We start from the raw sequence: 24,533 nt of genomic DNA, 5'->3' as shown, positions 1-24,533 counted from the left end.
TAGTGTTACTCCACCTCCCCCAGAAAAAGCCTGGAACCATGGGACCCACACTTTGAGGCTGTTGCTGAAGGACCTTTCCTGCCCTCTGCTTCCAGCAGCAGCAGGGATGTTATTTTTTTCCTATCTCAAATTATCCCAACTCCCACTCCAAAGAGCAAGTGTTCCTTTGCAGACGTTGGAACCTGACCCAGCTTGGGCACATTTTGGCCACTGTGGTGGCTGCTGTGGGTTGATGTCCTTCTGGCCAAGGGTGTTTCAGAGAGTTACAGGGTCGGGCCAGTGGTCCTGGGCAAGTGTGGCCCTGGGACTCTGCCCTTCCTGCACAATGTCATGTTCTTGTCTTTCCTGGCTGGCCCGTAGTGTCCTGTGTCAAGCTGAGGTTGCTGTCCCTGCAGCAGCTGTTCTGTGCTCCAGACAGCCAAGGGGTGCCCAGGAGCACCCAAAGTGAGGGTCCCATGGAGACCCTGGTGTTCATTGCTACTTGATAGTCACTGGGTAATACCTGGTAGATACCAGGCTGTGAAAAGAACCTGAAAAATTATCTGGGGTCCATCAGCGTTGCCCAGTGCCAGCCAGCCTTGACACTCCTCTTTCTCTTTGTGTCCTAGGTGAATGGTGTCAATGTGGTGAAGGTGGGGCACAAGCAGGTGGTCTCCTTGATCCGGCAAGGGGGGAACCACCTGGTGATGAAGGTTGTGTCTGTCAGCCGCAAGCCAGAGTCAGAAGAAGTTGTTCGGAAGAAGGGTAGGTGTGGGGTCCCTTGCTTCTCCCAACGGGGGGGGTTGTTACTCAGTGTCACCTTCATGCTCCTGGGTCTGCCAGGAGTATCTGGGCATGGGTGGATGGCCATGGGGCTACTGAGCTACAACTGGCAAGGAGGGAGGGCACAGGGGGAAGATCTGCTCACGCCAGGCATGGAACCCGGGGCACATGCAGCTGTGCCACACCAGGAGATGCTGGGAGGGGGCGGTGGATGGGGCAGGGGCAGGGGTTGGTAAGGCACAGCCACCACTGCTGGCCAGGCCTCCTGCAGGTCCTGTCCCCAAGGGGGCTGCAGGACAGCAGCAGCTCTGTCCTTGCCTGGAGTGTGTGCAGTCAGTGAAAGCTGAAAGCTGCCCTCACAGCCCTCTGTTCCGCTCTGTGGAGACCCCCCTGGGGTAAAGCTGTGTCCAGCTCTGGGGTCCCCAACCCCAGGAGCACCCGGAGCTGTTGGAGCCAGTGCAGAGGAGGCCCTGGAGCTGCTGGGAGGGCTGGAGCAGCTCTGCTCTGGAGCCAGGCTGAGAGAGTTGGGGGTGTTGAGGCTGGAGAAGAGAAGGATCCCATAGGGAGACCTTAGAGCACCTTCCAGTGCCTGAAGGGGCTCCAGGAAAGCTGGGGAGGGACTTGGGACAAGGGCCTGGAGGGATGGGACCCTCCGAGGGGGAAGGGTTTCCAGCTGCAAGAGGGGAGATGGAGAGAAGATCTTGGGCAGGGAGAAATTGTTTGGGGTGAGGGTGCTGAGCCCCTGGGTGACCAGGTTGCCCCCAGAAGCTGTGGCTGCCCCATCCCTGGAGGGGTTGAAGGTTGGATGGGGCTTGGAGCCCCCTGGGCTGCTCGGAGGTGTCCCTGACTGTGGCACTGGGTGGACTTTAAGGTCCCTCCCAACCAGTCTGTGATTTGATGAAAACCACTGCTGGTGCCTGTGGATGCTGTATTGGGGAGGAAAGAGCCTCCTGCCCTGAGAGGGGTCGAACTGCCTCTGTTCTGAGGTGCAGAGGGGGTCATGGCAGAGCCCTAGCCCTGCTGTGTGTGGTGGGGGGTTGGGATGGAGAGCTGCCCCTGCTGCGTGTGGGGTGTCAGTGAGCAGAACTGTCCCTGTGGGGACTCGGAGAGGTGAGGGCAAGGCCAATGCCCAGCAGAGCACAGGGGTGGCAGGGTGAAGGACAGCCTCCATGGGCTGGGAGTGCCAGGTCTCTCTTGGGAATGCCGAGGCTGGGAGCTGCTGGGGGCACGGCCAAGGTCGGGGCTGGTGGCCACGGGTGGGACTTGCCCTCCCACAGGGGCCCTGGGGCCTGGAGCAGAGCCAAGACCTTCAGCCCCCCACCATGGTAGTGGCTGGTGTGCTGGTGGTTGGCGGGGCAGGACAGCCCCTGGGGCTGGAGGTACCAGCTGTGGAGGGCAGGGGCACATCTGGCAGCAGCTGGCAGCAGGGGCAGGATGTCCCTTTCTGCACCCGCTCTGGGCAGTGCGGGGGGAACCAGGTTGCGGGGCAGGAGCGATTCTGGGGAGCTGAGAGCCCTGTGCGGGGGGCTAGGAGCCGGGGGAGGTGGGGTCCGGGTGCAGCACACGGGGCCTGGGGGGCGGCAGCTCTGCAGGCTGACAGGCAGAGCTGTAATTACACTGTCACGGCACAGAAGCACGAGCTGTGGGAAAGGCTGAGGCTCGGGAACCGCTGCTGGGACCCCTCCCCCGGTGCAGCTCCACGCTTCTCCTGCAGCTTCCGCCCCCCAGCCCCTCAGCTGCTGCCCACCGCGGAGCCCCCGGAGCTGGGCAGCCGCTCTCGCAGCTGAGCCCCCCGCGGGGTCCGTGTCAGGGGGGTGCTGGACCCCCGTCTCCCCTCCTCAGCTGCCCTGTTCGGGGGGGTGCTGGGGGCCGTGTGGGGCTGACGCTTTCTGCCCACCCTCCCCTGGTGGGTCTGATGCAGAAGCCGAGCCTGGAGCTCCGGTTGCCACGGCAACGCCGGGAGCGTTGAATCCCGCTTTGTCAGCCAGCGAGGAGGAGGAGGAGGCGCCCCGAGTGAAGAGGAAGAGCCTTCAACTCGTCCCCGCTCCGGTGGGCTGATGGCATGCAGCATCCCCCGGGCCGGCAGGGCTAGGGGGTCCCTGGGGACGGCCCCGCGTCGCCCCGCGCCCGCCATGTGCCGACCGCCTCCAGCGCTGGGCTAGGGCCGCCCAGCATCGCCCCGTCCCGGAGCCGGCCGCGGAGGGTGGGTGGGCTGCTGCGTTTCGCTGGGGGCCGCGCCGAGGCGGGAACGAGAGACTGAGCTCAGGCCTGCTGGACTTGTTCCTCCCTCCTACCCTCCACCCATGGCGTGTGCGGAGGGGAAGCAGCCATCAAAGCTGTTTGCTGAGTCCCGCAGGCAGGCAGCCAGCTGCCTCCGACGGATTTAATCCGCGAGAGGCTTCCATAGCCCTAGCATCTCCGGTAGCTGCAGGGGGGCAGGCGCAGCCCGGGGACATGACTTGGACTCTCCTCCGCTGAGGGCTGTGGTGGCCTGGGCAGCCTGCACGTGCCACCCACCCCTGGGCGCCGGGGCTGTCCCCTGCTCGGGACCCCGACTCCGAGACCATGAAGAAGTTTGCTTCCACACGCAGCCTCAATAAGATCCTGCAGCAGTGCGACTCCTCATCCCGCGAGTACGAGGAGATCCAGGCTGTGGAGAAGAAGTGGCACCTGCATCTGGCCACTCCTCGTAAGTTCCTGGACAAGAAATGCAAAATGCCGTCTCTCTTCCTTTCAGCTCCGCCGCCTCCCAAGAGAGCGCCCAGCACCACCCTGACGCTGCGATCCAAGTCCATGACGGCCGAGCTGGAGGAGCTGGGTAAGGGGCAGGGGGCACGGTGCCTGCATGGGGGGGGCATGAGGAGCATGCGGGGCCGTGCCCGGCACAGGCATCGTGCTCGCACAACCTCCCTTCTCCCCGGGTCTGCATGAGCACCAGGACCAGGCAACGCTTCCCTCCTGCACCCAGCTCCATCGTGGCGGGTGTGGGGGGCTGAGAGCCCGCTGCTGGAGGGGTCTGGGACCCCCCCTGTAGAGCAGGTTCACCCCTTCAGTGCTGCCTCCCTGGAGAGCGGGACGAGGCTGGGGGGCTCACGGAAAGGCTCGGCACCCCCACACCCCCTCCATCGGGCTGCCCTGACAGCCCCGTGTTTCCATCTCCCTCTGCCCACAGCAGGCTGTGTGCTGCCAGAGGAGCCGGGCTGCCCTCCCCCTTACACGCACACACACTTGCATATGCACACACACTCACACATTCTGCTGTCACTACTGAGCCTACCCACGTTTCCAGATGTCTTTGGTGTCCCAGCTTCCATCGACATCTTCCTGTGTGCTCCTGGAGCCCCTCAACTCCCACGCCCGTTCCGTGCTCCCAGTACGCTGTGCTGAACCCCTTCAACCTCCCCTCCTACTCTGCCCACATTGAGCCCACACCATTCCAATGGCTTGGGCTCCATCCCACCTAGCAAGGGCTATTGGGGTGCAGGTCTCACCCCTTCCCATCACCAGCCCCTTCCCTCAGTGCTCGGATTTGCCTGTCTTGCCCCCCTTGTTCCCACTGCACTACAGAGGAGGGGGCTCCACGGGTGCTCTGCTGGTGGTGGCAATGCCAGTGGGGAGGCTGGCAAGTAGAATGGTGGCCAGGTGGCCCTCGTGGCCCATTGAGCAGAGGAGGGACCCCTCCTTGGAGGCAGCCATGCTCCAGGATGCAGCTCTGGCATACATGAGGTGGGGTTTGCCAAAAAGGGTTTTCAAGACTGACAAAGGGTGGGGGTCGGACGTGCTGCCAGCCCCCACCCCAATCATCGGCCTGTGGCACTGCCGACTGCCCCAGCTCACACTTTTGCTAGTGTTTTTTTAATTCATATTTTTGCTGTGCAAAAACCTGTCAATGCATAGAGCTGTGCTTGCTGGCTGTGGCACAGGGCCTGGGAGGAGACATCCCCCCCCCCCCAAGAGAGGCAGGACCTGGGCAGAGACCCCAGCACCCCCACCCTCTCTTTTTCAGGGCATGTAAGCAAGGTCCGTGACCTTTCTTGCTCTGTTCACTGTGCTACATCCATGTCCAGGCTTTACAGCCCTGCAGGGTTCTCCTGCAAGAAAGACATTGAGGGTACAGGCTCACACACAAAGGTGGGTTTGGAGGGACAAGTCTCAGCATTTAAGGGTTTGCCCCAGCAGGTTGTTGGCCACTGATTTATTTAATGCTGAACCCACTAGCTTGTTTTCACCCAGGATCTGTTCCCTGCTTTTTCAGACCTTTATTATTATTCTTGAACCTGCAGGCCCTGTGTTTGCTGTAGCCATTGGGAGAGGATTCACAGTAGTCCTTTTCTTCCCCTTTTTTGCTCTTCCCTTTGTGCAGACCCCAAGGTTCATATTTGACTTCTTGATTGCTGGTCCTGAAAGCCATTGCCAGCTGGCGTGATGGGTGTGATGGGTGCCTGCTTGCATGCACAGGCAGCATGTTGCCTCCTTGAGAACATCTTCCCCAGCTGCACGTGCCCATCTCCAGTGACTGCCAGCCTGGTGTGTACCAGGCAGGCGCCTTGGCAGAGGGAGAGGCCACCCCCACCACAGCATTTGGCTTTGCAAGTGCCAAGTGTAGTGGGGGGCACCATCACGGGACCACCTACCCCAGGGCAGCCAGGGCTGAGTGAGGCTGGGGACACCCTTGCATGTGTTTTGGCAAGCAGAGCTGCTGGGCTCGAGGTGTGTGGGGAGGGTGAGCTTGTGGTACAGGAAGTCACAATGAACAAAGACCTCTGCTGGAGAATATACTAAAGATGAGTCCTTCAGGTCTCCCTGAGGATTTTGCATCTAGATGCTGCTTCTTTTCTACCTGGAGAGCAACTAGGAGCAGCAGCTGCCCATGTGTCCCAGGGCAGGGGTTTGTAGATGGTGACTGGCCTTAGTCCAGGTGTTTTCCAGGAGGATCTGGTGGTTTGTCCCTGCTCCGTGGCCAGGGGGATACTGTGTCCAGTCCCACCACACATCCCCAGGGAGTACAGCACAGGGAAAATGGGGGAATGCTCCTCCTCCTCCTGCACTTTGTCTTCTGGTGGTCGATGCTCCAGGTTTTACCAGGAGCTCTGTCTCTTTTCCTGAGGGGGGGTGGTGGTGGTGGTGGAGGGTACGTTTCTACCTGCAGGTCCTTCAAGGGAGCATGAAGGGAGAATCAGGGTGGTCCCTGACCCTTTTTCCTTGAAGCCCGTCCTGTCCTACAGCTTGCAGAACACCCCCTGTGCCCACAGCCATACTTGAATGTGTTCCTGCTGCATGTGGTGCTGATCCCCTTGGACACACATATTCCTGGCACAGCATCAGCCTTTCTGGCTGGGTGCAGGGGAAGCTGCCCTGGGAGGCGTGCAGGGTGAGCAGGGAGGGGGGATTAAAACCTTTTTGAAAAGAGTTTCTCCATTACATGTTACCTCTCCCACCTCCTGGTCTTACACCTTCCACCACCACAGCTTGGCTCTGCTCTCCTGGTCCGAGGGAGGAGGAGGAGGGTTCAGGGATGGTCCCATCCCCTGTCAGCCCTTACCAGGTGGGCTCTGAGCTCCACGAGGAGCTGAGGGGGATGCATGAGGAGCTGCAGCCCCTGGCTGGGCAGGGATGGGCTCCAGCACCGGGGTCCCATCCTGGTGGGGAACAGCAGCATGTTCTGAGCAGGGGCCAGCAGGCAGGACAGGCAGGGCAGGCAGAGGCTGGAGCTGGGAGCGCAGGCAGGAACTGTGCATGCCATTCACGTTGTCTTTTGTTTCTTGATTCCAAGCCTCCATGCGGAGAAGAAAAGGGGGTGAGTGAAACCGCATGTCCTGGGGCTCCTCCCTTCCCCCTCAGCCTCCCAGTTGGCACCCGGGGTGCACCCAGGGCTGTCCCAGGTCCCCGTCCCCTGGTTGTCACGGGAAGGCTCAGCCCCAGGGGAGCTCTGGGTGCAGCCGTGCGGTCATGCCAGGCTCCTCGTGGCACAGACACCACTGCATGTTTGCCCACCATGGGCCTCCAGGTCTGACTGCCCCGGGGTGTTGTCCTTCCTCAGTGTTGGCTGAGGACACCTCAGTGTTGGTGAAAACACTTTCCCCTTTCCCACTGGCTCCCAAAGTGCCATCTCCTGCAGGTCAGGGCTCTGGAGCTTGGCCAGGTGAGGTGGCAGCTGTGCTCCCTGCAGGAGGGGACACTTAACCTGCTCTGTGGGCAGGGGTTGTGGCAGCTCCAGGGGCTTACCCCAGTTAGCTGGGGGAGAGCTGGTTTGGTTATTGACTGGTGGAGAGGGACACCCACCCTGAAGGCCACGTGATGTCCTTGCCTGTGGCACAGATGGTTCCCACCAGGCTCTCTACATGGCATTTACACTGAGTGGTGTCCATGTGGACATCTTGTGAGGGACACTACAAAGACAAGAGGTTCTTAGCAGGGCTGAGAGCCAGCAGTGAACAATCCTGAATGGAGCAGAAGGCTCATGCCATGCCAGCACAGGGCTCTGCATTTCTCCAGCACCGGCACAGGCAGAGGGGAGGAGTCTGGAGTCCTGACCCCAGTTCTTGGCTTCCCAGAAGCAGAACTCCCTCTGTCCTGGTAATGTGAAGCAGAGAACTGCTTCCTGAGGAACAGGAAATGTGAGGGACCGAGTCTTCCATCGTAACAGTGATGACGTGAAGCTGAGTAGGGCTTATGAGTGGGAGGTCTCTGAGAAACCTCCCCCTACATACCTCCACTGTGCTGAGTGGATCTGTCAGTACCCACAGGTGGAGGCAATGCAGAGGTCCCATGGATCAGAATGATCAGCTGAAGGTCACCAGGGCTCTCCTGCCACTGAAGGCAGCCATCTCCCAAGTGTATGGTGGAGAGCTCTTGATGTTTTGGACATCCAGAGCCATCAATGTGGACCCATTCCTGAGGGCTTCCTCTTTTCAGGGCAGCTCCAGCAGTGCCTCATCCCTGCCCCAGCAGCCTGGGGCAGGCAGGGTCTGCTCCAAGATGTTCTTATCTCTTCCAAGGGCACAGCAGATGGATGGGCAGCTGGTGGCAATTTGTATCACTAATGGCATTAAGAGACAGAAAGAGGAATAAAGCCAGAGGTAGAGGCAGGTGGAGAGGGCTGAGCATCACCGGGGCTCCCCTGGAGCAGCATCTTCCAGAGGCACCCGTGAGGCAGGTTTCTGGCATGTGTTCCTCTTCAGGATCAGCCCATGGGCTGTCCCCTGCTGAGGCTGGCTATGGGATGTCCCTGTGGTATCCCAGCAGTGTGTGGCCATGAGGGATGAGCCAGCTCCTCTCCCATCAGCCTGAACCACCCCATGCCTCCATGGGGAGCTGCACAGTAGGGAGGAAGAGGAACCATGAAGGCCCCCAGAGGCAGGGATGGATTGGCTAATGCAGGTCTGTCTGGCGCCAGGCGAGTTCTGGAGCTGGCCTGAGCTCTTTCCTTGGGGCAGGTGTAGGTCTTTAATCCCAGGGTCTTGGTGGATAGCTGCCACCAAGGGTGTTGGCCTCAGAGGACACCTAAGTCCCCTTGGCAAAGACCACATGGTGTCTGTCCTGATGTAGGGCTTGCTCCTCCTGTCTGGGCTTCTGAGATCTTTGGGGTTCATTGTTAGTGACTCAGGAGTTCTGGCTTACTGCTGTGGAGGTTCTGGAGCAGCCTCTGATTCGTGTCAGCCGTGCTGGGGTTCTGTAGGAACACAGCCCTGATGTCCAGAGCTCCCTGTGCCGCTTGTGTCACCAGGATCAGCAGATCCCACACCACAGTGGTGACATTTCACAGTCAGCAGTCAGGTTGAAAGGAGCCCAGAATTCCCAAGCTGTACCTGAAGGCAGGCAGAGCTTGTCAGCTTCAAGAGATGAGTGCTGGAGGTGTTCTTCCTGGGAGGAGGTTATGCCATGGAGGTGGAGGTGTGCAGTCATGATGAACACCAAGACTGACCTGTTGGCTCCAGCACAGCACCCCCTGCACAAGGACCACCCAGCTGACACCACAGCCCATGGACACATCAGGGCTCTTCAGGCACAAGCCTCTCTCTCACTGTGTTGGACTTGATGGGTTGGACTTGATGATCTCTGAGGTCCCTTCCAGCCCAGTCAATTCTATGATTCTATGATTTGTCCCAAACAAACCCTGAACTGACACTGATTGTGCTGTAGCTCTGTGGAGTCCCATGGACTCTGCATCGCTTGTGGTCCCTGAGGGTCCAGGTTTCCCCTGCCTGCTGTCATGCAGCTGCTGCTCACACCCCCACTGTGCCCAGTTACCTTTGAATCCCAGACTGGGATGGAAGGGGCCTTTAAGGTCACCTAATCTTACCCCCTGCCACAGACAGGGACACCTCCCAGCAGCCCAGGGTGCTCCAAGCCCCATCCAACCCCTTCAACACCTCCAGGGATGGGGGCAACCTGGGCCAGGGGCTCAGCACCCTCGCCTCAAAGAATTTTTCACTCCCCAAGATCTCCTTTGCAGCTGGAAACCCTTCCCTCTCATCCCATCCCTCCAGGCCCTTGTCCCAAGTCCCTCCCCAGCTTTCCTGGAGCCCCTTCAGGCACTGGAAGGTGCTCTTAGGTCTCTCCATTGCAGCCTTCTCTTCTCCAGCCTGAACACCCCCAACTCTTGCTCTCATCCTGAATATCAGAACCAGGTCTGGGCTGAGTTTGCTCTGTCCGTGTGAGGAAGGAGCTGCCCCAGCTCCTGTCAGCATTGGGAGCAGTGTCCCTCAGGTGCTGTCAGGTCAGACCCCAGAGCTCAGGGGTGCCTGCTCAGTGTGGTGTCACCATGCCAGGCTGTTGGGAGGCTGGTTGCCCATGGTGGTGGGTGGGAGGCTACACTAAGACCCCACAACCTTAAGGAGGAAAGAACCAAGTGGTCAGATCCTCAGCCCTGTGCTCCCCTTCCTGCGGGGCTCTCGGCTGCTCCTGACCACCAGGGCTGGGGGGGTCTGCCCGGGATCGGCTGCCCTCCCTCACCCTTTGCTTTTCCGTTTGGCTTTCCAGAGAAGTTGGATGAGATCCTGGCGGCGGCCGAGCCGGCGCTGAGGGCAGACATGGTGGAAGCAGACTCCAGGGCAGCCACCGTGAAGCAGCGTCCGACCAGCCGGCGCATCACACCCGCAGAGATCAGTGTGAGGGCAGAGGGACAGCACGGGGGGACCAGGGAAACCTGGGGAGGGGGACAGAGGGGCTGAGAGAGCTGAGGAGCAGCCTGGGCTGGGAGGGGTGGCACAGGGAGCCCTGAGCTGTCAGCCCAGCGTGCAGGTGGGAGGTGAAATGGGGAGGAATGAGGGAACAGCAAAGCATTGCCTGGGGGAGGGGAGCTCTGGGGGGGCAGCTCCTGGAGCCTGGGGGGGAATGGGCCAGAATGGGGCTGAGCCAGAGGAGCTGCCATGGCCTGGCTGGAGAGCCACCTCTGGGCCATGCTACCCTGGACACAGGGCAGGCAGGCAGGGATGGAGCAGGCAGGGATGGAGCAGGCAGGGATGGAGCAGGAGGGATGGAGCAGGCAGGGATGGAGCAGGAGGGATGGAGCAGGCAGGGATGGAGCAGGCAGGAGGAGCAGGCAGGGATGGAGCAGGCAGGAGGAGCAGGCAGGGATGGAGCAGGAGGGATGGAGCAGGCAGGGATGGAGCAGGCAGGGATGGAGCAGGCAGGGGGAGCAGGCAGGGGGAGCAGGCAGGAGGAACAGGCAGGGGGGGAACAGGGCAGACAACTGAAGAGGAAGGGAAGAAGGGTTAACCCTTCAAGGGGCAGTAGCACAGGTTTGGGGACACAGGGGATGGGCAGTACGGACCATGGTCTGTGGAAGGTGGAGGTGAGGCTGGGGTCTGTCCTTGTCCCCAGGGAGGTCCCCTTTGTCCCAGGGCTGTGACAGTCTCCAGCTGCAGGCACGGGTGGCAGGGACAGGCTCTGGCAGGGTGACAGCCCCAGTGTCCCCACATGCAGAGGGTAAGGGGACTGCAGTGCCATATGGGGTCTTGCTGATGTCCAGAATGGAATTTCCTTTTTTTGTCTCTTCCAGTCCCTCTTCGAACGCCAGGGTATGGCAGCACACTCGGGGGTCCTGGCAGGAGCTGAGAAGCCCCACGTGTCCCTGCGCAAAGGAATTCCACGGACAAAATCTGTAGGTAAGGCCAGGTGGGGGGAAGGGCTGTCCTCATGGGGTGTTCCTGCCTGCAGGGAGCTGTTCACCGGCTTTTTGGGGCTGTTTGGTGTGGCTTCTGCTCCAAGGCTTCATGGTCCTCAGAAACCTGAAATGCAAACACAGGTCAGAGCAGGGGAGGCTGGAACAGAGGTCCCTGGAGGTCCCCTGCATTTTCAGTCTCCCCACAGCCCTGCCAGGAATTGGGGTTTATCCCACCCCCTGTGCTGGCACACGGGGCTGGTTGGTGACTTTCCACCTGCCCATGGGCTGGGCTGAGCGGGGGGAGTGGGCTGGGACACACTTGAGACAATGAAGCAGGGAACAAAGGAATTTCTTCTAAGGAAAACTAGGACAGTCTGGGACAGGCACTCATCTGCTGACTGTCAGCATCTTTAGACCCTGTCCCAAAGGCTTCACAGCATAATTAAACCCTGAGTGTGCTGGAGGAGGGAGCTGGAAGGAGGAGGCAGAGTGAGCAAGGGCTGGTGGCACAGGGACAATGGGGGGGGGGCTCATTTTCTTCTCCTGATTGTGTGGATCTGTGAGGTTTGGAAGGTGGTAATCCCATGGCACAGTGTTGGCCAGGTCTGGGGATGCCATGTGGCTTCATGGAGAGCTGCGGGGCAGGAGGAGGGAAGGGAGCAGAGAGGAGGGTGGTGTGCTGGGGTGGGGATTTTAACTGACCCTAAGGCATCATGAAATCCCAGACCAGTTTGGGTTGGAGACCCAAATGAAATCCCAGACCTTAGCACTCACCCAGTGCCACCCCTGCCATGGTCAAGGACCCCTCCCCCAGTCCAGGGGGCTCCAAGCCCCATCCAACCTTCAACACCTCCAGGGATGGGGCAGCCACAGCTTCTGGGGGCAACCTGGGCACCCAGGGACTCAGCACCCTCACCCCAAACAATTTCTCCCTGATATCTTAGCTCAATCTCCCCTCATGTGATAGTGATGGTGATACCAAAATAAATCCTGTGTTCAGCACACAGAAGTGAAATAGAAAGTAAATTCTGCTGTGAGCTACAACTGAGAGCAGCACAGTCCCAGCAAATGTAGAAATAGTTGAAAAATGCCTGGGTTAGTGTTCAAAATGTGCTTTTTAATGTGCAGATCCACAGAACTGCTGCTCATATACGCCTCACGTGGTTTGTGTGAGAGCAGCTGCTACCTGCTGTCCCACAGGAGATGGATGTGAGAGTGGTGGATAGCTAATCAAATGTGTGTGATTAATCTGAAAAGCAAACCAGCAGAGAGAACCTTAAAACAAAAGAGTGGGTGTTTCAAGGGCTGCCCTGGGGTCTAGTCAGGCCCCATGTCAGCGAAGCTGCTGTCCTGCCATGGCACCTCCAGGCAGAAAGCTCCTGACACTGCTGAGCTGGAGGAGAGCCCATCAATGTGGGCAGTGCTGAGGTGCTCACAGGTTGCAGTGCTGCTGAGGTACCTGGTAGAAAAGGAGCAGAAGACTGCTGTGGTGCAGGACCACCAGAGCACCACCAGGGACTTGCAGGAGTTGGAGTAACGAGTTAATTTTGTCACAAAGTAAAACTGATCATATGGGATGGGACTCATCCAACCTTGCATGTTATCAATGCAGAAATCTCCATACAAGCAAGGTACAAAGGAACCTGCTGTGCTGGCCAGAGGGAAACAGGCACTTTTACCAAGATTTAGCTCACATTTTAATCTTTGGGGGTGTTGGGTGATGAAAAAATTAACGAGCCAACAAAGTGTGCTGGCAGCCCAGAAACCCCCCATGTCCTGTGCTGCATCCCAGCAGTGTGAGCAGCAGGGACAGGGAGGGGATTGTCCCCTCTCCTCTGGGGAGACCCCCCTGGGGTAAAGCTCTGTCCAGCTCTGGGGTCCCCAGCAGCAGAAGGGCACGGAGCTGTTGGAGCCAGTGCAGAGGAGGCCCTGGATATGATGCAAGGGGCAGGTTGGATGGGGCTTGGAGCAGCCTGGTCTAGTGGGAGGTTGTTGCATTAAAGGGCAAAGTAATCTGGCAGAAAGTGCACCACCACCACCACCCATGTGGTGTTCTGGCTTATGCTCAGGTCTCAGGGGACCAGGAGTGGCTGGGCTTAGAGTCTGGGTGATACCCTACTGTATTACTGCTCCAGTCATGTTTGAGATACTGAACTGTCCTGGTTATGGATGCAGTGATAACACGACCCAGTGCCAGGCTGGTGCACTCCAGGAGCTGGCACAGCCACACTTGGGGAGTTTGGTGGCTTTCAGAGAAGTCTCTCGGGGCTTGATTAATGCCCAGTGCATTCATTGCAGCACCAGGTGCTCAAGTTCTTTGCTAAAGTCGATGTCTGCAAAGCACCTGCAAGTACTGAGGCTGTGAGTGATGCAGCCTGGCTACAAACACCTTAAGTTATTAAGTGGCTCTAGAGAAATTTCTGAATTTCCCAGGGAGGCTCTTGTTGGACTCTCACCAACACACAGCCCCGTGGGGACAAGGGGGGCTCAGCCCATCCACTGCTCCCAGAGGTCAGGGCTGCTCTGCAGGGTCTCTACCCTGTGGTGGTGTCTGCCCTGACATCCTTTACCTCTTAGGCCACTTTGTGTTGGTGTTTACCTCTCAGGTGGAGCTTGAGTGACTCTGGTCATTCCTACCTTTATCATGAATGGTCTAAAATTCTCTCTCTTTGCATTTAAAGGTAGAGACTAGAGAAAATTCAGAGGGCAGGTCACAGCTTGGAGGTGGGTGGCTTTGGGGCTGGAGGTCTGTTCTGGGACTCTGAGATTATCACAGAATTGCCTTGCTTGGAAAAGACCTTTAAGATCATGAAGTCTAACCATTAACCTAATACTCACAAGACTAACTGAGCCATATCCCTGAGCACTATGTCTGTATGACTTAAACCCCTCCAGAGATGGTGACCCCACCATTGCCCTGGGCAGCCTGTCCCAATGCCCAATAACCCTTTCAGTGAAGGAACTCTTCCTAACATCCAATCTAAACCTCACCTGGCACAATTTGAGGCCATTGCCTCTTGTCCTGTCACTTGCAACTCAAAATTATAATGAGCAAAGTTCACCTATAGGACAGTGTTTTGTCAGAAGGGGACAGGTGGTTGGCCCAGGTATCAGATATGCAGCTGGATCCCCGTGGTATGACAGAGCCTGGCTGGGGTGTCTCCACTCCACCCTCCCTGCAGTTGCTCCCAGAGCCAACACACCAAGCTGCCCTGTCCTGCCCTGCCCTGCCAACATCTTGGGTTGCTGGGGGATCTCCCGTGGCACAGACTCTTTGCAGGTGAGCTGCATCCCACCCGGAAAGGTTCCTCAGGGCTGGACCTTTCCTTACATTGTGAATATCAAGTTAATTTCTAAGTCACCTCCAGCAATTATTCCACAAAAATGTCCCTGCCCGTGGGGGGGGAGGTTGCTGGGGACATGGGGCATTGGGACTAGATGAGCTTTAAGGTCCCTTCCAACACAAACCATCCTCTGATCTCAGAGCTGAAGGTGCCCGTGGGCCATAAGGGCCGTACAGACCAGTGTGCCCTGGCCAGGGGTGTCTGAAGTGCACACTTCTTTGCACACTGTGTCCTAGGTGTTTGTTTTATGTGCGGGAAGGTTTGTGAAAATGCTCCCAAGAGGAAATTGTTCAAGCCACAAACAGCTGGAAATCATACTAAGGGGGACCTATTGTATAAAATAGCATCTTCATCCAGTTATAGATCATAAACCTGGCAAGTGTTTATTAAATATTAAATTCTTGCCCTCAAAAAGCTCTTTTTTGGCTTGTGAAAGCAGAGCCATTGCCTCAGAAAGACCCTCAAAACCTTCACCTCGGGGTGTGACACTCCCTCTGCAGGTTGTACCACTGGGGATCTGTATGCCCAGAGCTGTGAGAAGGGGGGGGTGTCGAATTGCAGGGTTTATACAGCTGTAAAGTTGGTTGGGTTGTGTGTAGGGTTTGTCTGCTCATAGCCCCAGGTGTAGCATCCCAGGCAGGTCTTCTTTGGTCAGCACCAGAGCACTGAGCCCTGGTCCTTGCAGGGAATTCCCAGGCACTGGAGTTGCAGCATGGGGAGTAGAACCACCAGGTTGAATCTGCACCAGGGATGGTGAAAAGCAGAGCTGGAGATGCCCTGTTGGAGCAGGACCCAGCACAACCCAGCATTAAACACAAATCACAGGCAGCTCTTGGCTGTGCTCAGTCCAGGAGGGGCAGGGTCCATCTGCTGTGAAGGGAGCAGCTCCTGGGGAGGAGGGCTCAGCAGCTCCTTGTTCCCAGGTTTCCTTCCACACTGCACACCCGCAGCTGGGGCTCTTAGAAACCAACTAATTTCTGTGGAATTCCAGATGAGCTAAAATAGAAAGCATCCCAGCAGGAGAAATTGGGTTGCAATTGGCTTGTTTTAGAAGTCCTTCTTGAGCTGTCATCTCACACCCACGGTGACAGGCTCATGCGCTGTACAGTCAGTTGATTTCATGTTAAAATTTGCTACTAAGAGCAAGGAACTAGATGGAAAACAAGCAGGGGCTGGCTGGTTGGTTTGGTTCTTTGGTGAGGTGCTCTGAATTATTTGCATACTACACAATTGGCTCAGGCTCCAGGGGACTTGTGACAAAAGATCAAAGCCTCTCATGTTTGCATCGAAAAATTTCTTGAGAGAAAGGTGGTTAACCCTCAGCTGGCTACAAAGAAAGCAGAACAGAGGAAATATTTCAACAAAAATGTGAAGAAGAGAAACGTGTTGCAGCGGGGAGGTTGACAGAGAAGAAAAACTCTTGTCAAACTTCCAAGATAGCTGCTGTGCCATCTGCTCCAGCACCAGAACCTAAAAACACTTGGAAGTCTGCGGAGCCATTGCGGTGCTAGGGCTGAGCAAAGTCCCCCAGATGTGGCATTGCAGGGGTGGCAGCAGCCTCTGTCCCCCTGTCACTGAGGGGCACGATGGGCTGCAGGTGGCAGCTGCACTTCACCTTGTCACAGCCAAGGGTGTGAAGGGGTGACGTGGTGTTCCAGGGGATGCTCCTCCTGCTGCAGCACCTCGGGGCTGGGGGGGCACCCTTGGCTGCACGGGGGTCTGCTGTGAACAAAGCTGCAGCACCCAGCACCCTCCTGCTCCATCCCGGGGGGGTGGGAGCTGCTCTGCCCCTGTGCGGGGGCAGCGAGGGTGGGAGGGGTGGGGGGTGCTCTGGAGCCGCCTCGTTAGCGAGCCCAAATTAATCTGCAGAGTTAGATTCTCACGGGGATTGAGGCTGTTATGGCAACGGGCCCAGCAGCATCATGGAGAGGTTTTGTGTTCTCTGTGGGGACTGCCAGCACCAGGAGCTCACTGTGTGCTGCAGAGGGGGACAGGAGGGGACAGGAGCTGGTGGCAGTGCTGAGCTGGGGCCTGCACCAGGGCTCCCAGTTCAGACCAGTTACTATGGGTGCTCAGAGGCAGGATCTTCCACTGGTCCTTGCTGGTTACCAGAGGCTGTGTTTTGACTTGGGCTCTTTATTCCTGCATGTGCTGGCCTGTGTGTTTTGATCCTGATGATGCCTCGTTGCTGTTGGTACAAAGACCTTTAAGATCATGGAGTCCAACCACAAACCCAGCACTACCAGGGCCACCACTGCCCCGTGTCCCTCATCCCCACATCTCCAGGGCTCTGAAACCCCTGCAGGGATGATGGGGACTCCAGCCCTGCCCTGGGCAGCCTGGGCCAGGCCCTGACAACCCTTTCCAGGGAGAAATTCTTCCCCAGCTCCAACCTAAACCTCCCCTGGCACCACTTGAGTTGTGCCAAAAGTTCCTCTTGTCCCATCCCTTGTTCCTTGGGAGCAGAGCCCGACCCCCCCTGGCTCCAACCTCCTCTCAGGGGGTTGCAGAGAGCCAGAAGGTCTCCCCTCAGCCTCCTCTGCTCCAGGATCAACACCCCCAGGGCCCTCAGCTGCTCCTCACAACTTCTCCAGACCTTCTCCTTGCTCTCCAGCCCCTTCCCCAGCTCCATTCCCTTCTCTGGACACTCTCCAGCCCCTCAATGTCCTGGTCCTGAGGGGCCCAGAATGGACCCCAGGACTGCAACATATGCTGTGTGAAGAGACTGTATCTGCTGTTTGAAGAGAACTGAGAGACAAAATCTCTCTGGCCATTAACAAAGAAACAGGTTTGGTTGGTGGTCGCTGAATTTTCATCTTCCAGTTGTGGTGGTGGAGCTGGAGCAGGCAGAGTGAGAGATCATGGGCAGCACACAGAGGGTTTTTCCTTTAGTGGTGGACAGATCTTTCCTCAGAGGTCAGCCCCTTCCCATTATCTCTCTGCAGAGCTTGGGGCAGCTCAGCCAGGCTGGCAGCCCAGGGATGGGGTGGAGGAGGGAGGTCTGGAGGAGGGGGGGCACTCAGCAGTGTTCCTGTGGCAGGCCTAGTGCTGGTAACTGCTGGGCTGAGATCTGAGGGAATGGAAGGAGGATCTAGGACAGATGTAAAGGAGCTGCCTTCCCCTGGGGCCGTGCTGCCTGCTGGAGAGGGTCTGGCTGAGCCTTTTCGTGCAGGCAGACATCCCTGTCATGGGACAGAGCTGCTCTGGGTGCCCCCAAGCTGTGCCCAGCTCTCTGAGAGCTGCAGGGGTTGGTCAGGCTCCTGCTCCTGTTCCCACCCCTGTTGCCATTCCTGTTCCTGCTTCTGCCCCTGCCCAGGGCTGCCCTTTCCCAACACAGCATTTAGCAGCAGTCAAGTGGTGAGATAAAAGGGAGAACCGAACGTATTTACAGCAAAGGATTGACTGCTCACATTCCAGTCAGTGGGAGCTGGATAACTGGCAGCCATGCTTTTGGCTACTAGCATTTTAGATACACTCCCTCCATGCCAAGTTCAAGACTTCCAGGATGGTTTGGCTGCTGTTGTAGCTGGTCCCTCACCTTCTAGGAGGACCCTTGTCCCCAGCACTGCTTTCCCCTGTGGGCTTCTTTGTGGTCTGTACAGACTCAGCCTGCTCTGCCAGTGTGGAGTGCACCTCATAAATTCAGTCCTTAATTCAGACCTCGGGTTCCCCGGCTGCCCCTGGGGGTCTCTGGGTGCCTTGGGTCCACAGCAAGGAGTCTCATGCTGAACCATGAACCCATGGTTCTTCTTGCTGAGGGAGAGGTGTCATCTGCTGTCCTCAGGACTCGTACAAAAGCAACGACCACAGCAGGAACAGGAATGGGGTGGTGGAAGATTTGTGTATGGGAACAGAACAGCCCAAAGCAAGCAGTGGGAAAGGTCTTCACGGACCAGATGGCATCAGGTGAAACCATGAGTGGCTTTTTCAGAGGAAGAAAAAGGGGTGATTCAGCGTGGAGTGCTGCAGGAAGGCGAGAGTTTTGCATGGGTTCACAGCATGCTGAGGAGGGGCTGGTAGGAGAAAACCCACCAGGGGTTAAAGACAGAGGCAGCCTGAGTCAGCTGCTCCTGAGCAGCACCTAGCTGGGGGCTGGCAGGGTGATGGTGAGGAGGGGTGAGAAGCAGCTGCAGCTCCCCAGGTTCCTCTGCACCTGACTGGATGTGCCTTTGGGGAGGAGAGAGAGTGAGGAGGAGTGTGGTGCAGAATTCTATCACCAGCAGAAGGTAGGGAGTGAGCAAACTGCAAGGAGAGAATCAGCAGGTGGATGGATGGATGGATGGATGGATGGATGGATGGATGGATGGATGGATGGATGGGATGGATGGATGGATGGATGGATGGGATGGATGGATGGATAGATGGATGGATGGGATGGATGGGATGGATGGAGGGAGGGATGGATGGAGGGATGGATGGCATTAGTCATGCAGAGCTCAGGTGGCCTGTGTGCAGAGGAGCTGTGATGGAATGGGGAGTTGCAGGTAGTGAAGACAGAAGCCTGCTGAGAACTCACTCTCCTCCCACCTTTCCCACCAGCTCTCTCCCATGTAGTGAAATGAGGCAACCAGGTGCCAGTAATTACCAGGTAGTGGGCATGAGCTTGTGCTAAGCCCACCTGTGCCTGATTAGGGCGGGCCCTAACTGCGCAGGATTAGGGGGCCAATAAAAGGTGAGGCCTGAAACACAGGCTCAGCTCATTCCTGAGCAAGCCAGCAGAGAGGTTAGTGGAATCTGGAGCAGTAGTACCAAGCCAGGCTAACCAATCCTGAGGCAACAGACTGAGGGCACTATTTGTGCACTTCTGCTGGAACCCCTGTTGGACCTTGGAGCGCCGTGCCCTAAGGGAGGTTCGTACTGCAACACTCCTGGGTATTGATTTTCTTGCTGAGGAGTAGAAGGACATGTTTGTTTGCACAGGGAGCAGGGATCATTCCTGCTTCACCAAGGAGCAGAGTTGTAGAGGTGTGAGCCTGGGGACCAGAACTGGAATCAGCCACTCTTCTGTCATAGCATCAAAGGCTAATCCAGGTTGGAAGGAGGAGTTCAATCTGCAGCTCAAAGCAGGGTCAGTTATGAGTTCAGATCATGTTGCTCAGAGATTTATCCAGTCTGGTCATGGAAACCTCTAAGGATGGAGACTGCACACCCTTTCTGGCAGCCTGTTCTGCTGCTTGACTTTTCTCATTGTAAAACTTCTCCTTTTGCCCAGGCAGAACCCATCATTTCAGTTTGGTCCCCCCACCTCCCAGCAGGTACCCACCAGGTACCACTGTGAGAAGTCTGTTTTCATCTTGGTACCCTCCCTGTGGGTACCAGGGGCTTGTTTTGGGACCCCAAAACTGGATGCAGTGTCTAGGTGTGGTCTGGTGAGCAGGTGAGGGACAAGCAGGAGCTTTTGCTGTTGGCCCTTGATGAGACACAGGGCCAACCCGTGGTCTCCTCTCTGCCTACCAAACCCCCCCAAGTTCTTTCCTGCAGAGCTGACTCCAGCCAGTGCCCAGCCTGCCCAGTGCCAGGGGCTTCTTCCTTCTCAGGTGTAGGACTTTGCCTCTGTCCATTGTGGGATTCATGGTGTTCCTGCCAGCCTGTTCCTCCAGCCTGTCCAAGTCCTTCTGAGGCTTCCAGCTGGGCACTGAACTTGGTAATGCTTCAGGTATCATTTTCCATAGTGCTCCCCTCATTTCAGAAAATGGACAGGTGCTTATGGCAGAGAAAAATAACAAGTGAGGAACAAAAAGAATAAAATGGGTAATTGATAGTTGGACCTGATGATCTTACAGGTTCTTTTCCAACCTTAATGATTCTGTGAAGAATCTTAAATTCTGTGATTGTAGAACCAGGTATGTAAAATAAATTAAAAAAACCCAAAACAAACTAATATGTGCACCATGAATAGGTTCGGATTGTCTAACTGTCCGCTTTAGCTTTCCTTGAAATACTTTGCTTTTAGCACATTAAAAGATCTTGATGGTGGGGCTGAGCTCACAGGTAGAATGGGCACTGCTGTTCACAGTGCAGTGTTGGCTGTAGCCTGGGACTGTCTCCCTTGGCAAGTCAGTGCTTTGCCCATCAGGAAATTCAGGACTTTGCTGTTATGTCTGAATTATCTCTGTCCTGGCCTCAGCAGTACCTGCAGGGTGGTCAGCACATCCCCAGGACAGGTTCTAGTGACATGTCACCATGTTCAGTGACAGCCTGGCCCTGGTTACAGACCTCAGTGCTGCATAAATTTCCTTGTTTCAACTCGTGGCCATTCCCTGTGAGAAGTAGAAATACAGCTAAAGGCATGAATTTAGGAGGGATCATCACACTGTTAAGAAGACCAAAACATCTCTGTGGAACCAAACCATGGCTCCATCTAGTGCAGGATCCTGTCTTACACATTGCTCTTAAGCAGATGCTCAGGAAGACTGAAAGCAGGGCAATAGTATTCCATTTCTCCTGAACACCCAGGCAGCTCTGGTCTTCAGTTCAGAGGTTTCTGTGCACACAATAGCCAGCCTTCTCCAGGGCTTTGTCCAGCCTCTCTTTGAACTTTTTATGCTTCCACTTCATTGTGCCATCTCAGCATTAAAAAACCCCTAACCTGCCTCCAGCAGAAATAACACAGCTCTGAGCACAGCCCTGGTCTGATCAGCATGATGAGATGTGAAGTTCAGTGCTCACTGGCCAAAGTGTTCCCATTTCCCCCAGCAGACTCCACATTTGGTGAAGTTGCTTGTGTAATACAAGGCAGAGTCACCAAAGCTCTTCAAATGTGGATGGACGTGACAGAAAAAGTGTTAGAGCCAAAGAAGCTGGTGGCCACCCTGCCTTGTGCCAAGACCTGGCTTTGTGCCATCCTGAGCATTGTCTCAAGAGCAGTTTGAAGCCTTGAGAACAGCAGAACAGGGACTGACGTGAAGGATGAAGGGCAAAGCAGGGCATGGGAAGAGGGGCAGGCTGGTGGGGAGAGCTGGAGCTGGACAAGAGGGAATGCCAGAATGGGAGAAAATGGCCACAAGTTGTGCCAGGGGAAGTTTAGGTTTGAGCTGGGGAACCATTTATCCCTGGAAAGGGTTGTCAGGGCCTGGCCCAGTCTGCCCAGGGCAGGGCTGGAGTCCCCATCATCCCTGGAGGGGTTTCAGACCCTGGGGATGCAGGGATGAGGGACATGGTTTAGCACCAGGTTGGGCTTGGTAGTGTTGGGTCAGTGGCTGAACTCAATGATCTTAAAGGTCTTTCCCAACCAAAATGGTTCTGTGATTCTGTGGTAACTTCCATCTGTGTGAGTTATTAATCCATACATTAATGGATTTTCCTCCCACTTCTTTACTTAGCAAAATTCTCATACTCTTTCACTGGGTGTTAAAAGCAGGTGGAAAAGCTCTCACTGTGCAGCCAGGTAGTAAGTCAGCATTAAGAATGTCAGAGCCTGCCTTCCTTGGGTACTTCCAACTGTTGGAATACGTAACTTCAGCTTCTGCTACACTCTGCTTCAGAATTGAGTCTGGCACGTGGCAGCGTGTGTAACCCCAGGGAAAGGGGGGTGACAGCCAGGGGGAAGGGTGCCAGAAGCCACACGCGGGGGTCGGCACCGCTCGCTGTGAGCGCAGCCCCTGCCACGCTCAGCAGTCTGGTGCCTCGGAAGTCGGTGTCAGGAGGTTTGATGGAGCAAATGTTCAGCTCTGTCACTGCTGCCATGGCCTGGAGAGCGTTCAGCCGGGCTGGGAAGTTCTGGGCATGGCTGTTTGGGGGATCTAAAGCAGTTCAAGGCCTTGGTGTCCGACCTGTGCCAAGCAGATGTGAGTGAAGGTACGGGGTGCAGATGCACCAAGGAAATAGCAGATGTTATGGAAAGTCAGGTGTGGTGGGGGGAAGGAGGGGATGTCCTGTGTCCAACTTGCGTTGGCTGTTGTGCTCTGGGTTCTCTGGGGACATCCTCTCTGACTCTCCTCTTCTTCCTCTCTTCCAGGAGAAGACGAGAAACTTGCTGCTTCTTTGTTAGATGGGAAGTTTCCCCGGAGCACATCGATGCAGGACACTGTTAGGGAAGGACACGGGATTCCACCACCACCTCAAACAGCCCCACCCCCACCTCCTTCTCCATACTACTTTGACACAGGCCCCCCTCCATCCTTCTCACCACCTCCACCCCCAGGAAGAGCTTATGATACCATCAGGTCAAGCTTTAAGCCAAGCCTGGAGGCTAAACTCCACGGACTCCCGCAGGTCATTAGCGCGGCTGAGATGTACGATCAGGCCAGAACTTCCATTCCTTACCCTGAAAGGCAGAAGAGGGCCCGATCCATGATAATTCTACAGGATTCCTCTCATCTTCCTGTGGAGCCAACAGAGATCCCCCGGCCTGGCCCCTCTGCAACCCCTCCAGAGAAGCTGAAGAGGAAGGGGAGAGTGATTGACAACCCTTATGCCAACATGGGTCAGTTCAATGTCAGCCTCTTTGCTCCCACCAAGCCACAGAGGAAGAAGAGTCCTCTCGTGAAGCAGTTACAAGTGGAGGACGCGCAGGAGAGAGCCACCCTGTCCATCACCGGCGGCTTTACCAGGGAGCCCTCTCCCACCCGCAGGAGCCATCGCCTGAGCGGGGTGGAATATCAGCACCACGCCGGCATCGCGCAGGTTGAAGCCACGAGCATCCCCTTTGCCACTGCCATCGCTGGGGTCATGAAGGACAGAGACCGTCGCCTGGACGAGAGGCGGAAATCCACTGTCTTCCTCTCGGTGGGGGCCATCGAAGGAACCCCCCCCAGCAGCGACATGCCATCCTTGCAGCAGTCCAGGTCTATTGATGAGCGGTTGTTAGGAAGCAGAGATGTACTACTGCCTTCCCCTGTCTCAGCTTTAAAGCCATTAATTAGCAGCTCATCCTCAACGTTCATCCACCCCCTGACAGGAAAGCCCTTGGACCCGAACTCGCCACTGGCGCTTGCGCTGGCCGCAAGGGAACGGGCCCTCTCGACTCAAGTCCCGTCCCGGTCGCCCACCCCGATCCACAGCCCCGACTCAGAGAGGGCAGCACCCCTCTTTGTGGACATCCAAACCAAAGAACCAGAGAGGGGGGAGTTGGAGAGCTTGGTGTCCCCTGCGTACTCCCCTGGAGGCAAAGGGGCAATCGCAACAGACTCTGGGACTTTGGCCCCTACGAAGAGCCAGTGGGGGACTCCATCCACACTGAGAAAAGAAACTGAGCCAAGAGCAGAAACACCTGGGAAGGAGGAGAAAAAACAAGAAGACAAGAAGTCCATGATTATCAGCATAGTGGATACATCACAGCAGAAGACCGCTGGCCTCATCATGGTTCATGCCACAAGTAATGGCCAAGACGAGATAGGACTTGAGATAAAAGAGGAGAAGCCAGCTGTCCCTGAAGCATGCACAGAGCCAGCGGAGTCCCCCAAAGCAGAGCCCCAGCCCAGTCCCGTGGGAAAGCCTCCGGTCAGTCCAGCCTCTGACAAGACGTTGGGACAAGGGAGTTCGGAGGAAGAAGTGGAGCCCTACACAGTCACCCTCCCGCCAGCTCAGCTGTCTTCAAGTGACGAAGAGACCAGGGAGGAGCTGGCCAAGATAGGGCTGGTGCCTCCACCAGATGAGTTTGCAAACGGGGTACTGGTCACCACCCCTGGCACACCAGTCAGCCACCTGGCTACGCCTAGCACGCCATCCATACCAGCGGCAGCAGTAGCACCTTCTACCACTGGCGGAACACCCTCAGGGAAGCCCTCTGATGCCCCCGTAGCCCCAGAGTCTGCTGCAGACTCGGGAGTGGAAGAGGTGGACACCAGAAGTTCAAGTGACCATCACCTGGAGACCACAAGCACCATCTCGACGGTCTCCAGCATGTCTACATTGTCCTCAGAAAGCGGGGAGCCTACTGACACATACACTTCCTTTGCGGATGGACAAACTTTTATACTCGAGAAGCCACCAGTGCCTCCAAAGCCAAAACTCAAGTCCCAGCTCAGCAAGGGGCCAGTTACTTTCAGGGACCCACTTTTGAAGCAGTCTTCGGACAGCGAGCTCATCTCCCAGCAACATGCGGCCACGTTGGCATCAGCCAGCATTGGCCGGCCACGCTACCTCTTTCAGAGAAGGTCCAAGCTATGGGGGGACCCCATGGAGAGCAGGCCAATCCATGGGGCTGACGATGACAAGCCAACTGTGATCAGTGAGCTAAGTTCCCGACTACAGCAACTGAATAAGGATACTCGATCACTGGGGGAAGAACCCGCCGGGTCCACCTTAGATCCTGGGAAGAAGTCACCTGTGGTCGCGGCACGGTAAGATGCTGCTCACTGGCGGGGGGGTGGGGGTGC

General features: G+C 56.7%; 1 protein-coding gene across 10 annotated transcripts in view; it reads left to right on the top strand.

Moving 5' to 3' along the window:
* The window catches only part of SHANK3 (SH3 and multiple ankyrin repeat domains 3), a 318,859-nt gene that overhangs the window by 268,013 nt on the left and 26,313 nt on the right, over window positions 1-24,533 (top strand). For 9 of the 10 annotated variants that reach the window (XM_071734304.1, XM_071734311.1, XM_071734302.1 and 6 more), the window contains 6 exons: window positions 609-744; window positions 3,500-3,580; window positions 6,536-6,559; window positions 9,745-9,872; window positions 10,766-10,871; window positions 22,172-24,497. In XM_071734304.1, the coding sequence (XP_071590405.1) occupies window positions 609-744; window positions 3,500-3,580; window positions 6,536-6,559; window positions 9,745-9,872; window positions 10,766-10,871; window positions 22,172-24,497 (2,801 nt within the window). The remainder of the gene's footprint in view (window positions 1-608; window positions 745-3,499; window positions 3,581-6,535; window positions 6,560-9,744; window positions 9,873-10,765; window positions 10,872-22,171; window positions 24,498-24,533) is intronic. The other variant, XM_071734305.1, reaches the window with a different exon arrangement.

This window comes from Heliangelus exortis, chromosome 1 (genome assembly GCF_036169615.1).
Source record: "Heliangelus exortis chromosome 1, bHelExo1.hap1, whole genome shotgun sequence".
Taxonomy (NCBI): domain Eukaryota; kingdom Metazoa; phylum Chordata; class Aves; order Apodiformes; family Trochilidae; genus Heliangelus; species Heliangelus exortis.
The sequence above is the reverse complement of the archived record's forward strand: the minus strand, read 5'-3'. Positions and strand labels throughout refer to the sequence as shown.